Source organism: Copadichromis virginalis, linkage group LG5, assembly GCF_057382275.1.
Source record: "Copadichromis virginalis isolate Kocher_CV1m ecotype Utaka linkage group LG5, C_Virginalis_male_GT1.1, whole genome shotgun sequence".
NCBI lineage: Eukaryota > Metazoa > Chordata > Actinopteri > Cichliformes > Cichlidae > Copadichromis > Copadichromis virginalis.
In genome coordinates, this window is record NC_140622.1 from 28663645 (window position 1) to 28678925 (window position 15281).

General features: G+C 39.3%; 1 protein-coding gene across 2 annotated transcripts in view; it reads left to right on the forward strand.

Annotated features, from left to right (window-relative positions):
* The window catches only part of raly (RALY heterogeneous nuclear ribonucleoprotein), a 134078-nt gene extending 120865 nt beyond the window's left edge, over positions 1 to 13213 (forward strand). For both annotated transcript variants that reach the window (XM_085457236.1, XM_085457235.1), the window contains one exon: positions 9213 to 13213. In XM_085457236.1, coding sequence (XP_085313362.1) covers positions 9213 to 9341 — 129 coding nt within the window. In that variant the 3' untranslated portion in view covers positions 9342 to 13213. The remainder of the gene's footprint in view (positions 1 to 9212) is intronic.
* The last annotated feature ends 2068 nt before the right edge of the window (positions 13214 to 15281 follow it).

The following is a 15281-nucleotide window of genomic DNA, read 5'->3' on the forward strand; positions in this document are numbered from 1 at the left end:
GGAGGTTCTGCAGCATCCGGTCCCGTACCAGCAGACTGAGAGACAGCTTCTTCCACCAGGCCATCAGACTGCTGAACACGTCATAGACACCTCAGCTTCACTACTGGAACTTTAACATTATGCACTCCATACTGTACAGTAATGCCACTGTTTTGCACATGTCTCAACTCTGTATATTTTATATTTTTTATTTATTGTTTTCTCTATTTAATTTGTAAAATATGTGTACACACACACACACACACACACACACACGTAGAAAAATATTTAGTATACACATCCAGAAATGCATATACTATTATATATTGTACATATATTTATTAGTTTCAGATGTAGCCATTCTTGTATTTTGCTTGTTTACATTATTGTATTTTGCACAACTCTGTTGCTTGTGAAGCTCGCACACAAGAATTTGACTCACATGTACTGTACCAATGTACCTGCACATGTGATGTGACAATAAAAGTGATTTGATTTGATTTGATGAGTTTGTGTTGATGAGGTCCGCCCCGAGTTCCTGAAGGCTCTGGACGTTGTAGGGCTGTCCTGGTTGACACGCCTCTGCAATGTTGCGTGGAGATCAGGGGCAGTACCTGTGGACTGGCAGACCGGGGTGGTGGTCCCCATCTTTAAGAAAGGGGACCGGAGGGTGTGTTCCAACTACAGGGGGATCACACTCCTCAGCCTCCCTGGGAAAGTCTATGCCAGGGTGCTGGAAAGGAGAGTTCGTCCGTTAGTCGAACCTCGGATACAGGAGGAACAATGCGGTTTTCGTCCTGGTCGCGGAACACTGGACCAGCTCTTTATCCTCTCCAGGATACTTGAGGGTGCATGGGAGTTTGCCCAACCAGTCTACATGTGTTTTGTGGACTTGGAGAAGGCATTCGACCGTGTCCCTCGGGGTGTCCTGTGGGAGGTGTTGCGGGAATATGGGGTGTCTGGCCCATTGCTACGGGCCATTCGATCCCTATACAACCGTTGCAAGAGCTTGGTTCGCATTGCCGGCAATAAGTCGGACTCGTTCCTGGTGCGTGATGGGCTCCGCCAGGGCTGCCCTTTGTCTCCAGTTCTGTTCATAATTTTTATGGACAGGATTTCTAGGCGCAGCCAAGTGGCGGAGGGCTTTCGCTTTGGTGGCCTCAGAATCTCATCTCTGATTTTTGCAGATGATGTGGTTCTGTTGGCTTCATCGGGTGAGGGCCTCCAGCTCGCACTGGAACGGTTCACAGCCGAGTGTGAAGCAGCGGGAATGAGCATCAGCACCTCCAAATCTGAGGCCATGGTTCTCAGCCGGAAAAGGGTGGAGTGCCCACTCCGGGTTGGGGATGAGTTCCTGCCCCAAGTGGAGGAGTTCAAGTATCTCGGGGTCTTGTTCGCGAGTGATGGGAGAAGGGAGCCGGAGATCGACAGACGGATTGGGGCTGCAGCTGCAGTAATGCGGACGCTGCACCGGTCCGTCGTGGTGAAGAGGGAGCTGAGTGTAAAAGCGAAGCTCTCAATTTACCGGTCGATCTACGTCCCTACCCTCACCTATGGCCACGAGCTGTGGGTAGTGACCGAAAGAACGAGATCGCGGATACAAGCGGCAGAAATGAGCTTCCTCCGAAGGGTGGCTGGCCTCTCCCTTAGAGATAGGGTGAGAAGTTCGGCCATCCGGGAGGGGCTCAGAGTAGAGCAGCTGCTGCTCCACATCGAAAGGAGCCAGCTGAGGTGGTTCGGGCATCTGACAAGGATGCCCCCTGGGCGCCTCCTGGGTGAGGTGTTCCAGGCATGTCCCACCGGGAGGAGGCCCCGGGGCAGACCCAGGACACGCTGGAGAGATTATATCTCTCGGCTGGCCTGGGAACGCCTTGGTGTTCCCCCGGATAAGCTGGAGGAGGTGGCTGGGGAGAGGGAGGTCTGGGCCTCTTTGCTTAGGCTGCTGCCCCCGCGACCCGGCCCCGGACAAAGCGGATGAAGATGGATGGATGGATGGATGGATGGATTTGATTTGATTTGATTTGATTTGAATTCCCTGAAATTGTTTGGAGACACTACTAAATAAATCCTGATACATGCCTTTGCATAATATATGAAACATGAGCACATATGTATATATTTTTAACTGTCTCTTTCAGCTTATACTTGATTAGTTCTACAGATCTCAGTAAAAAGAGAGCTTACAGAATCTTACTTGAGCAAATCTGACTGTCTAAACCAGGGATAGGCAACCTTTCTGATGGCGAGTGCCATTTAAAATTTCCTCAGAAGTCAGTGTGCCATATGATTGCATTAGCAATAAATTTAATAACGCTCTATATGAACAGTTACACAATATATAGAACCACTTTATAGAATTATATTTGTTCGCAGATGTTGGCAGCTATCAGTGAATAGTTATCAGCTATTTTGAAACAAAAAAAGACACTTTTTATCCATAACAAGAATTCCATAACAGCAAATGAACTGTACAACAGAAAATACAAATGCTATTTGGGGTCTCCTCACAACAATGATAAGAAAAATAAACTAAGCCAATATGGCATGTCTGTTAATACACATTAACACACATGTTATGTGATCTCTGGTCTCCCACTCAGAGACACAGGTCTCAGAGTGTCCAGCATTCAGACGGCTACCTGAGGACACTCATGTGAGAGAAAATCTGCTCACACAGACATGTAGAGCCAAATACTGTCAATAAGGCCTGTGCAATGTTCTGAAGACAGTTAAACTTGTCAGGTAGTGATGTCCAGCAGGTGAAAATGCAAGCTCCATGAACACGCACAGCTGTGGATTTCAGCTGCTTCGATGTTGTATTAACCCTTTCAGGGCTCTAGACTAACTTTTTGACATGGGCGCACCGGTACGCCTAACTTTAAAAATTTAGGCGTACCGGCACAAAAGTTAGGCGCACTCAAATTTTTCAACCGCATCGCTTAACACCGCAGTTTTACATGTGCACTTTCTTTGGGGGGGGAAGTCCATACAGACAATATTAATTTCTAAATTATTAACTAACAAACTTGTGCTTAAAGTGCTTTGTCAATATTGTAGAAAATGTTAAAAACGTAATCATCATCTTGGCCTCCTCCTCCGACCTGTTTGCTGCTGTCTGCTGCTGAAAGGCCGTGGGGAGAGGGGACACTTGGGCAGTGCATTTACTGCAGCATATAATGTGCTTTTTCAGCATTCAAATATTGATGGCACCGTGTCAGAGCACTGGCTATGAATTTCAGACAGATCAGGCCTTAACTTAACAAAAAAGTTATCAATAGTTCTTTTCATCTTTTCTTATTACCCACAGCTACAGTACATCCACTTCTCTCAGGCCTAGGCTGCTCACTAGGGCTGAGTATCATCACTGATTTCTATAATCCATTCAATTCCGGTTCTCAAAGTCCTGATTTGATTCAATTTAGCCTCAGACAGTCAGAAATATTATAATTCTGATCATTTATCAGTACTGATACACATGAGACTTCATCAGAATTGTGAAAATCACAGCAGATGCCTTTGTGTGAAAGTAACTGAGAATAAAACACAGGAAAACATGAAGGAGATTTTCCTGGTCTGGCTTTTTATAGCAGATAACCTTAAAAATATTCTGCAATTTTGCATAATTTTAAGAAATTAAAATTTCTTCAGTATTGAACAGCAGAAATTAGGCTTTCTTGTCCGAGGTCATTTAAGTGAAAAAAGAAAAAGCGCTGTAAACAACGCTAGACTGGTGGGTAATAAGCGAATGAATAATGCAGAAAACAGATTTGAGACGGGAAACTGTTCCTGAAGTACAGAGAGAGAGAGAGAGCTGTGCAGGAAGTGTGATTTTTATCGTGGTGGAAGCAAAACAGCAAAAGTCAGAGGGAATTCATGACGACATTGATCAAATGTGAAGCGCAGTTTGCTGCTTCTTTTGCTGCAGGCTCGGTGAATTTTGGTTGGAGAGAGGCAAAACCTGCAGCTCAGAATCAGCGCAAAAAGACGTAAACACAGCGCGGACCCGAAGAATCGCTAAGCTCCGACAGCGTGTCCGTGTTCGGGCCGTCGGGTGAGAAAGCCGAAGCTGATTCTGATGTGTTGGGTCCGCTCCGTGTTTAGGTCTTTGTGTGGAATCCGTTAATGAATTGATATCGCTTTATTCAAGCTATAAGCTCTCTCTTCCACCTGCACTTTCAACTGGACCACGGCCAATCAGAAAGGTCCCGCCCCTGACTATCTCTGATTGGTTTAGTCCACGATAGGGGCATAATGTGTGTCTGTTGTTGACCACACGGAGAGTTACAGAGATTTTTTTTTGTTACCGGAACAGTTGGTCGCACCTGTGCGACCAAATATTTATTTTTAGTCGCACCACTGAAAAATTTGGTCGCATTTGCGACCAAATTGGTCGCACTCTAGAGCCCTGCCTTTACAGCCGATCGGAGCGGGCACGCTCTGTTTTGCGTAACTATTTTTAAATCCCGGTAGCACTGCAACCAAGTAAGCTAGCGCAATAATTTTTTTTGCATATGAAACTGGAGGAGTTGTACTTACATCTTATGCCATCAGCTTGTCCTAGGTCACAGTTTCCTTCCACATATAGCTTTGCAAAAACTGCATAAAAATCACTTGCAGCAACAAAAACATGATATTCCAGAAACACGCTTCGCCGATCCATCAGCTGTTTGTAACACTTCCTACGTCCATCAGCGCGAACTATCACATGACCGCATGACCTGCCCGAAACCGGAAGTGACGTCATTTTGCGGAAATGTAGTTTTTTACGATCGGGGCCTTATGAGCTTGTGTTTTACTTGTTATGTGTTTTAAAAAGTTATGTTTGACTTTATGACTTTCTGTGTCGTTTCTGGGATGCTTAAGACTCATATTGCACTGCTGGAAATAGTTTATTTTGATGCATATGCTGTTATTTTGCAAATTTGCACTATAATATTTATTTTCGTTTTTCCTGCAGTATATAAAAATTGGTGTATTTCAAAAATAAAACTATGAAGACACTCAAAATAAATTTCCTGTGGTGGGAAACTAGTTTGTGTAACTTTTTTGTATTTACAGTTTTGAGGGATAAGCCTCTTAAATTTCTCTAACTAGAAATATATGTTAAAAAAACAAAAACGATTTTCAATTTTTTTGTAGTTTATTGCACTTTTTTGCAATTTATGTAATTACTATGCACCTAATGCAGACATATTATTAAAGTTTGGGCTATAATGGTTGTATTGATGTATAGCAACTTGAAATGCTCCCAAAAATGGCTCCACAGCATGTAAAAATATAATATAAGCTCTGGCGAACTTGGTTCTATGGTAGGTCTTAAAGGGTTAACTAGCATTAACTCAGCCAGTTAATGCGAGACAAATCTAGCTGCTCATTAAAGATTTCTGGTTTGTTCAGAAAATAAAACATTGGTCCATACACCTGAATGTCCCAAAAATGCATTGTGTCTCGAGTCTACGGATGTATCCATGTATTTCCGCGTGCTGATGCTGTGCTGAGCGAACAGCTCCTGAAGCTTTTGAAGTGTCGGAGTGTGGAAAGCTAACAACATCCCTCTTACCAGTAGGCTAAGTTATTTTTAGCCAATTACAAGTTGAATCTGGTAGTTGGGGTTATTAGCTAAGATACCGTCATTAAGAAGCGGCACAACTAATGTGTCTATGCGAGCTGATTTGCGATGTGCACCGCTGGCGCGGCCATTTGTTTTTTGATGCACCTTCTCAGATTAATTCACTGCGTGTCGTGCCCAGGGCTGGACTGGGACAAAAAAAAAACAGGCATTTTGACTAGAGATCGGCCCACCAGGTATTAAAGCCATTAAGCCTTTGAATGAAAACAAACGCTGTTGTGACAGTGATGTACAGTCTTGTTGGTATATGTATAATTTCTATACATTTTATGTCAGATAAAAAATTTGGTTGTAAGATTCAGATAATTATTTAATAACAGCCCGACATTTTAAATGAAAATAAGAAAATATTTCTTTGTGCCCCCCTTTCCTTGTTAATGCCCCACCTGGCCCCCCTGGCAACACTTTGCTACACCCGCCCCTGCACAGTTACCAGCTGTCAGGTACTTAGAAAAGGATCCTGGTGTTATTTGTCTCTCAGAAACAGTTCATAACTTCCCTTCAACTCACTCATGTCACCTAAAAAGGTAAACCTGTTTCTCCATCACCTGTTCAGCTCTGATGATTCAGTAAGGACATCTCCTGGTTTCATCTTCATGTTTCCCTCTCACCAGATATACAAACCGACATCATGACCAGCAGCTTTTACAGCTGTGGCTCCAGCAAACATCAGCTGATACTAGAAATTAATATTAAATACATTCTAGCAACAGCTCATCAAGCTTAAATGTGCTGCTGTTTAGCGCGACAACCAGCGGTTTCCTCTTTCTGGCGCAAAGTGGGCGATAAACAAACAAGAGAGAAAAGCCGATCAGCTGATCATTGATCAGTTTCATGATCAAAGTAGCAACAGGAGAGGGAGATAATGAGAGAAGAAGAGGCAGCTGTGCTGCGTAACGACACAATAAATCCACCTTTGTGTCTTTTTCTATCCTAGACAAACTGCGTCCCTTCTCAGTTCAACACGAAACGCGCAATAATTTCTCTGAATGCGGGACGATTCCGTCTTTTTACGGGACGGTTGGCAACTCCACTAACTAACCTTATGAATAAAATAAAGTTCACTATCAGTAACATCATAGCACCCACCCAGCTGTATAGAAACTCTGTCATGCTAGCTAGTACGCAGTATGAGTTATTGTAACTGACTGTAAAAAGGCAGCACAACGAAAATAAACTAAACTTGGTTTATATCTGACCCAGATAGATTGCAGGTCATAACTTCTTACCTGAAGTTCAGTTCACCTGACACTCGGACCAGCGGCTGCCTTGGGTCTCTCCTCCTCCTGCCTCCCCTCTCCCTCATCCACCTGCTGGCCTCCACCACTTGTTAATTTTACTGAACCTGTGGAAGCTCCGCCATAGCCACCATCAAACAACTGAGTTATTTTTACACATGGCCAGCATCTGGCCAATCCACCACCTTTCATTGTTTATATTGTTACAAAAAAAAAAAAAAATCATCGGCCCACCGAGCAAATGCCCGATGGCCAGTCACGCTATGGTTGCGCCATCAGTTAACCCTTCGCGTGCCAACTGTGGCACGCGTGCCTAGAGTTGCCGACCCCTGGTCTAAACAAAGTAGGTCACTGATAGACAAGGTAAAGCAAGCAAATCAAACTCTAACACAGATGTGACATGCTGATTTTATATAAATTCATGAAGTGAAATTATTCTATGTTCAGCATTGTTCTATATAATCAGGGAGGAGTTATAATATTTTTTATTTTATAATATTAAACGGAACACCATTGATTTCGTTATGTTACAACATTTTTTGTTTTGTTTATTAATTTATTTGACAATTAAAGTTCACATGACAGAGCAGTCCATCATAGATTTGCTAACTTTGGGGAAAAAAAACATTAAAAGACAGATGGATTATTTTACCTTTAGTCAAATCAGCATTTTCTTTTCCAAAATGCAAACAACTTATGATACAGATGTTTAGTTAGTATATTGAGGCATTCACATTACATTTTTTTTACATTCTTTTATGTTTTTTTTTTAACCTTTTCTTCTCATTCTCTCCTTTAATAGTTTTAAATGTACTTTCATATCGTATCAGTGTTTTAGTGTCTTATTTAACAACAGCAATTTCACTGCAGTCGTGCTGATTAATGTACATTGTCACTAGCAAAAGGTTACACTTCCTTGTGCACCACACAAGAAAGACAACTGCCTTGTTATCAGCAGACAAGACAGCAGTTCACAAATCACTAATAGTTTTATGTGCATGTAAGCAGCGCTGATGACCTTCAGTACTTTTCTGCATTAGCCTTACATTGTTCAGCTTCTTCAATTTCTCCACACTCCCACATCAAAGCCTTTGTACACACAGGGTACCTCGCACCCTGCGCAGATGTAGCACTTCACTTCACGTCATATTTTATGCATCGTGTCCATCATGCTGTTCACATATGGGCTCCAATGTACGCATCAGCATGAAAATAAGCAACTGTGTAATGAAAAAAACAAAACACAACTGAAATTTCAGCATGACAGACAACTATTTTACTATTTATTTATATATTTTTTTAGGTATCACTGTTTTAGAAGCAAACCTTTAGATATTGACCAGAACAGGAGATATGTTCAAGATAATATAAAAATAATCAGTAATAATAATCATCAAATTTGTCCCCTATAAGACTTAAGCCATGTTATAGTGTTCTGTGGCACTGTCGTTAGTATGTGGTGTTGTAATTTGTCTTTGTCCTATATTTAGAATAACACCATATTAACTACTATTTCTCCTTTGTAAATAGAGGAGAATAAATAACTGAAAGCTAGTAAGCCTGTCACAAATAGATTAAAATATTTTATATCCAGCAAGTCTGATTTACACACCTGATCTTTCCACCATCAATCATGTCCACGGGAAAATTATACTTCTGACATGGATTCCCTGAATTTTTGATACTATTTCAGCTCTGTTTCTAAGTTTCCCAGACTCTTCTACTATTGCTCTTCCCTCTCTGTTGATCTATTATTGGGAAAAATAGAGTTGCTCAACAGCTTCAACAGAATAACTCCCTGCCTCTTTTTCAAAGACGCATATTGCATCCTGTTAAACATGAACAGGTGGGAAAAGAAGCTGAACTGACTGTGCCTGATGTATTACATCATTAGAGCCACAGTTTCTCAGAATGTCAAGAAGTGAGAATAATAAGCTGAGAGTCATAAAATATTTGAAAAAGGGAAGTTGTCTATCACCTTGACAACCTCAAAAACACGCATGGACACAACACAGTCATTGTTGTGACAGAGTTTGGTTATTAATTAGTTTTATTTGTGACACTGATATGATTTTGTTTCTATAATTTGGGACATCTTTTCAGTGGAAATTACTAATAGCAGTAATTATGAAGATGCATTATTTTTTACTTTCGTCAACCAAGCTTATACTGGACATTAATGCAACATCCACTGACTATAAATCAGAATCAGAAATACTTTATTTATCCCCAAGGGGCAATAGCATTACTCCCTGCTTAGTTTCTGAATGTTTTGATGAATTTGCATGCACTTTTTCTGAGATAATGATGTTTGCGATGCTTGTTTTGTACCACTTTTGTGAACTATTCTTCCCTCTTTGTCTTAGGTATTAGGAACTGTGGAAGGAGAGACAGAGGGAGAGAGAGAAAAGCGCTCTGGACAGACAGAACTAGAGAACAGAAAAGGAAGACCATCAAACAGCAGGGATCATGAGACTCACAAGCTCACTCACTAACACAGACAAAACTGTAAAAACACAGCAAAGAGATATACTTGACACTTTGTCCAAGCCACGGGAAGATAATAAAACAGCAGGTTACTGCCTGAGTGCATAAAATGAATTACACACACTAGCACACAAACACACACATTGATATAAAGAAGACAAAAAAAACCCCAAAAAAACTTAGTGATGGAGCCAGATTCACTGTGTCAGAGCAACAGGGGGATAGTAAAGACAGCAGGCTGTTGTCAAAACACATCTTAAACTGACAGGTTCATTCACTCACAGAAGAGCTCTCTTTGGGAAAGCTGGAGCTTGTCAGACCGTCTGCTGCTTTATAGGCCATAAAATATGACTGAATGGACAACATATAGAGATTGTTATTTTTAGTATAGATTCTTTAATATCAAGGTAAAAAAAATCCCGGGGGCTATTATTGTTGCAGAATTATTTGCAAGAGTTGAGCAGAGAGTTGCATACCTCAATCAGTGTGCGAGTAATCAGATTTGTAAACATGTAAAAAAAATCTTCAAATATGTACTGAGATTTGTTCATGTCTACATCAGTCATGTATTCAATCTGTGTATGTTTGTAATGACATTTGTAATCAAATCCCAGCACGCGTAGATTATCTGTCACATTTTGCAAATCTAAGCATGCACACCAGGACTTTTCTAATCGTTCTGTTACAATTACAGCCTCATAAAATCCCAAATATCAAGTGACAGTGTTCTGCCAGGCCGGGCTAAAATTACAAGGGAAATAGGATGGTAAATGCCGAACATCATGCAATGAACTAAAAAACAACATAAAAAGATGCTGATGAGCAAATATTTCACATGTGCATGTATTCACTGTCGCTTGGTAGTATAGGCTCTACACAAATAAACCAACATGTAAAATTAACCAGACAAGTACACAAAGCAGCAACATTTTACTTGACAGTTTCTGATGGATGGAGTGCTGAAGGGCGTATATATGCTTGGCGATTCATGCTCACACATGTGTGAACATGCATACATACATGCCTCCATGATTGAAAGACTGTAATAGCCACATTTTATTTATCGCAACAAGACACCAACAAGAATGTCGGTTCACATCCTGTTTCTTTACCTGTTGATGAAATTGAAGTCAGCTCTACGTTTTTGCTGTGTCCCAAAGGATGTGGAGACAACTCACTGGATTACTTCAAGTCTAATTTTTAATGTAATTAAAAAATAATTATACTATCAAAATGCATACTTTCATTCTTTCAGTCCCGGTTTTGTTTGGTTTCATAATAATAAGATAAGTACGATAAGTACTGTGTAATGTACAACCGAGTAATGTGACAGAGTGGGGATGCAAAAGAACTTAAAGTGGGAGTGAATATCTGTCCATGTGAAATCATTATTTGGCAATTTTTGGCACATTTTACACAAATATGACATCATTAAGTAGCATCATTGATACAATTACAGTGACTTATTTAAAATAACACAAGCCAGAGTCTTTTAATCAGTAAACAGTAGCTCAGGGGGACATGAAAAATTGGAAAACATCTACAGTCAATCATTTTTCAGTAGATTATAATTTTTACTGTAAATGGAAGTATTACAGCAAAGACTAACACTTCAAATTCAGCTTCTATTTTAAAATGAATAAAAAAATAAATAATGAATTCAATGTCCCATTACAAACTGAGGCTGATGCCCTGAAAATACTAGCTATTAGGAAAAACCCTTTCAAACTTCAGGTTTTTAGCCTCCAACTAATATAAAAGTCTTTGAAACAAATTGGTTTTAATCAACATGTATGATTTTACAAAGAAATTTGCTCAGAGGATTATGGGAAGTATGCTTACAGAAAGACAAACCCCTGAAATACACTGGACTTATCTGTGTCACATTCCAGCTCCTATGCAGCCACCTGAGTTGATTAAACCATCCAAGACATTGCTTGCAATTCCACAAGACATACACCAGTGAATCCCAAAGCATCCCAGAACAGACTTGCAGCTCTACATCACTTAAAATTGTGCCGGCTCTAGTTTTTACAGAGGCCACATCAAGCTGCACAAAGCTGATAAGGAGGCCAGGAGGCTGGGCACAGAAACAGCATGGAGAATCCAGTCAATTAAACAAAAATACATGCAGAGTACACTTTGCTTCTAAAAGGCTACTGATGTAGTCTGAAGCTGGGCAACGAAGGCTTTAAGTAACACTGGATGCCTTTTGAAGTCGACAGTTTAGTCACAAGGTGGTCTTTTATATTTTTAAAACTGACCAGATTTTCTATGCCATCCCTGTGTCTGACGTTATGCCCTCCTCGCCAGCTTCTTGGATGCTTCTGAAATGCGCTGTGGTGGGTCCTGGGATGTTGTCTTAAAGCTGTAATGAAACAGAGCTTCATCTAGCGTATTCCCAGGTTAATGGTCATAAAAATCTAATTGAATAAATGGAATGTCAGAAAAAATCATTAGAAAACTGACAACATGTACATTCCTCTCTTATGCATTAGGCCACCATAAACCCTTCTATTTAAAGTGAATACATATTTATTCATACTGAGTAATGACATAGTGTACAATATTAAAACTTGACATTTATGGAATAAAACAACTATTTTAATCACATTGCTCAGTTGATATAAATTTGTTATTAATACTGAGTGAATTTATACAACAAATAAAGTAATAATCCCACTGTAGAAGTTGGATGGTGACGTCATTTAAACCAAGAGGTTGGAGGCCCAGAATGAGTCCTTAACAACCGGACACTGCAGCAATAAACTGGTCTCAGACAACAGTTGATATAATCTTAAACGTTATTGTCTATTATACTATATACACTATAAGATTGTTTTTGATCCTGTCTATTAACTAGTAATTAATTGGTCATAAAATAGTAATTACATAAAATGATTTTTGGTGAAAAATGCCAAGGTTGGAAAGTACAGTGCACATTGTCTCTACCAACGGGAAACAGTCAGGAAAAACATCATTTATTACCCAGAAACAAGAAAAAAAAAGTTTGATTACATAGTTTTATTAAAGGATTCATTGTTTTTATAACATGTATTTGAGTGCACTGAGAATATTTTTGCTGCTCTGTGTTTTGTTTAAAAGAAGCAACATTCATTTACACAATTACTGAAAAACCTGTTTTTTTGTGTGTTTATGGTAAGTCATTCATTTTGGACCAGTTTCAGGAATAACCCTAACTAAAATGATGTGGGGACGCAGTCATGCATTGCTGTAACTGTTCAAGAACTTGGTCATTTTTGCTTTGAGAAGCTCCATTGTGGAAGTGTATTACTGTTGCCTGGTAGCAAAGAAATCTTGAAAGTTTAAAGTATTTGGGATGTTTTGTCTGTGTCTATAGTAAAGGGAAAAATAGGGAAAGAGGTCATAAAAAGGTGGAATATTGATTTTTTTTCACTCTTTATTGGTGGTGTAAATTTGTCTCTGAATGACTGTACTGCCTCATCACTGTACTTTCACTTTCTGAACCTTTATGATGGCTTTTTTAATCTTTTTTATCTTCTGTTCAATTCTTTTTTATTACTTACTTTCAGATTTCCAAATCTATTGTAAATATTTATCTGTTACTTTTAATTTAATTTGTTACTTTTCCCCTCTTTTCTTGTTGGACATTCTACTATTTTTTTTTTCTTTTTCCATTCTGAATCACCACCATGTTCTTTAAATGTCATGTATGAAGAGACAGTATTTATTTTAAGTAACAATATTATTTATATCCCCTTCATTGTGTAAATTAGGAAGCCAGTTAATGTTTGATCCGTATTGATTGTTAAGGTGTAAGGTTGTGTAAGGTTTTTATGGTTATTAAACACCCTTGAATAATCAGGCCTTACTGCAGATTTTTACCCATCACGTCATGTAAAATGTTTGACTATACAATGATCTCTGTCTTTACTTCTCATCCTAGAATGAAAACTGAATATGAATTGAAAGTGTTTTAAATTGTATATGGCTCTTGTTTCAGGCTCTCTTCTCTTCTCCCCCATTTTCCCCACCCCTACCTGCCCCTAAAGTCAAGTCCATCCCAGTCTGCTTTTTACATGCTGATGTTGGCTTTACTGTTATTTTTAATGACTTGTGTATGATACTGAATACTCCGTCAGCACTGAGGGTGCTGGAGGCCTTTACAACACATGTAAATAAAAGGGTTGGAACTTGTGATTGTTGTCTGAGGACTTTTGGGATCAGAGTCTTATAAACTGAAGTTAACATTCTTAACATTGCTTAAGCAGTGCTTTTTTTCCTCAGTGCTATTCTCTCCATTCTCTCTCACACTTTGCATCTGTTCTTCACATAACTTGACAACCAATTTCGGAAATCATTGCATGCATGTGATGCATTTAGAGAAAATGTCGATTGTACATTTGAAAAAAAAAACAATTAAATAAATAATTCAGAGTTTAATCTCACAATTCTGAAAAAAAGATGTCCCCACTTTTTTCCCATGGTCCTAATCCTCTTCTGTATATATATAATTCAAATAATTAATCATAAAGGAAAATGTGCTGTGTTATAAACTGAATGTATACCAATCAAAATTTTATTTGACCAGACTCCCTTAAACATAATATTTCACACCGTACTTATCCATCAAAGTTATTAAAAACAAATACTCATTGTTCACATCTGAAACAGATTTTTGTTGGGAAAATGTTAGCCAGTGGGCCCACACTGCTTTTTAGGCGAGAATAAAGCTAAAGCAAATAATTCATTAATTTTAAAAGCATGAATGGGCACTCAAAAAGTTACAGTAATAGATTGCTTCTTGATGGAATTATTGATTTCCAAAGCCACAATCAATGCAGTAGGGTTATATATGTGTATATATATATATATATATATATATATATATATATATATATATATGTGTGTGTGTGTGTGTGTGTGTACATATATACATATATATATTAGGGGTGCAACGATACACAAAATTCACAGTTCAGTTCGGCTTGATACTTTGGTGTCACGGTTCGATATTTTTTCGATACAAAAAAATGTTCATGCTTTTTTAATTTGTCATTTATTAAAATTATAAATATATATTTTAACTCAAAAGTACAGTTTTTAAATTTAATGTTGCTGAAACAACAAAGTAATAAAAAAATAAATCTGTCTGATCGAGAAATCACTCATCTTTGGAAAAGAGAGTTTATTACAGAGAAATGGCTCTTTCCAAAATAAAAGCTATACTATACGCTTCTTCTGGGCTATATTCTCAGCAGCATATTAAACATATCAGGTCCCCATAAGGAGAATCATGTGCTAACGGCTGTCTAAATGACTCAGGTAAAGTTTGTAGCATGCGTGCTTGTTGTTTTTGTCTGCTTCCACTTGTCTTTGCACTAGGATGCTGTCGGAGTAAATCTGAAGTCATATTCATTGTGTTCCCACTAGTGCTGTCAGCGTTAATCTGAAATGACGTTAACGCCACAACACGGCAAATCTCCGTTAACGAGCTACCGCGGATCGCCCCGTGCGTGGGGCTGGACAGCGTCAACACGTTTACGAGCAAACTGCGCTAACACAGTAGTTCCCACCAATGTAATTTTGCATTGCGTGGCACATCCGACATACTGTTTTACTTTAGTCCATGACGCACTTACCTTCAGGGTCATACTTCACATGAAGACCAAAATAGTTCCAAAGGCCAGATCTGAATGAGGGTGGGGGAGGTTCAATTTGCCATGTTGCAACGAGCTTAGCTTCTGTCTTGCTAGCTTGCGCTGCGCTCAGTGGATCTGCGCTCGACAGTGCAGCCTAGGCGGAGTAGGCGAACGCAGATCCACTGAGCGCTCAACACAGACAGCATCGTCAGAAGAAAAGTTGATAAAATAAATTAAAAATTTTGTATTGTTCGATACATATGCGTACTGAACCGAAAGCACTGTATCGAACGGATCAATATCGATATGAGTATCATTGCACCC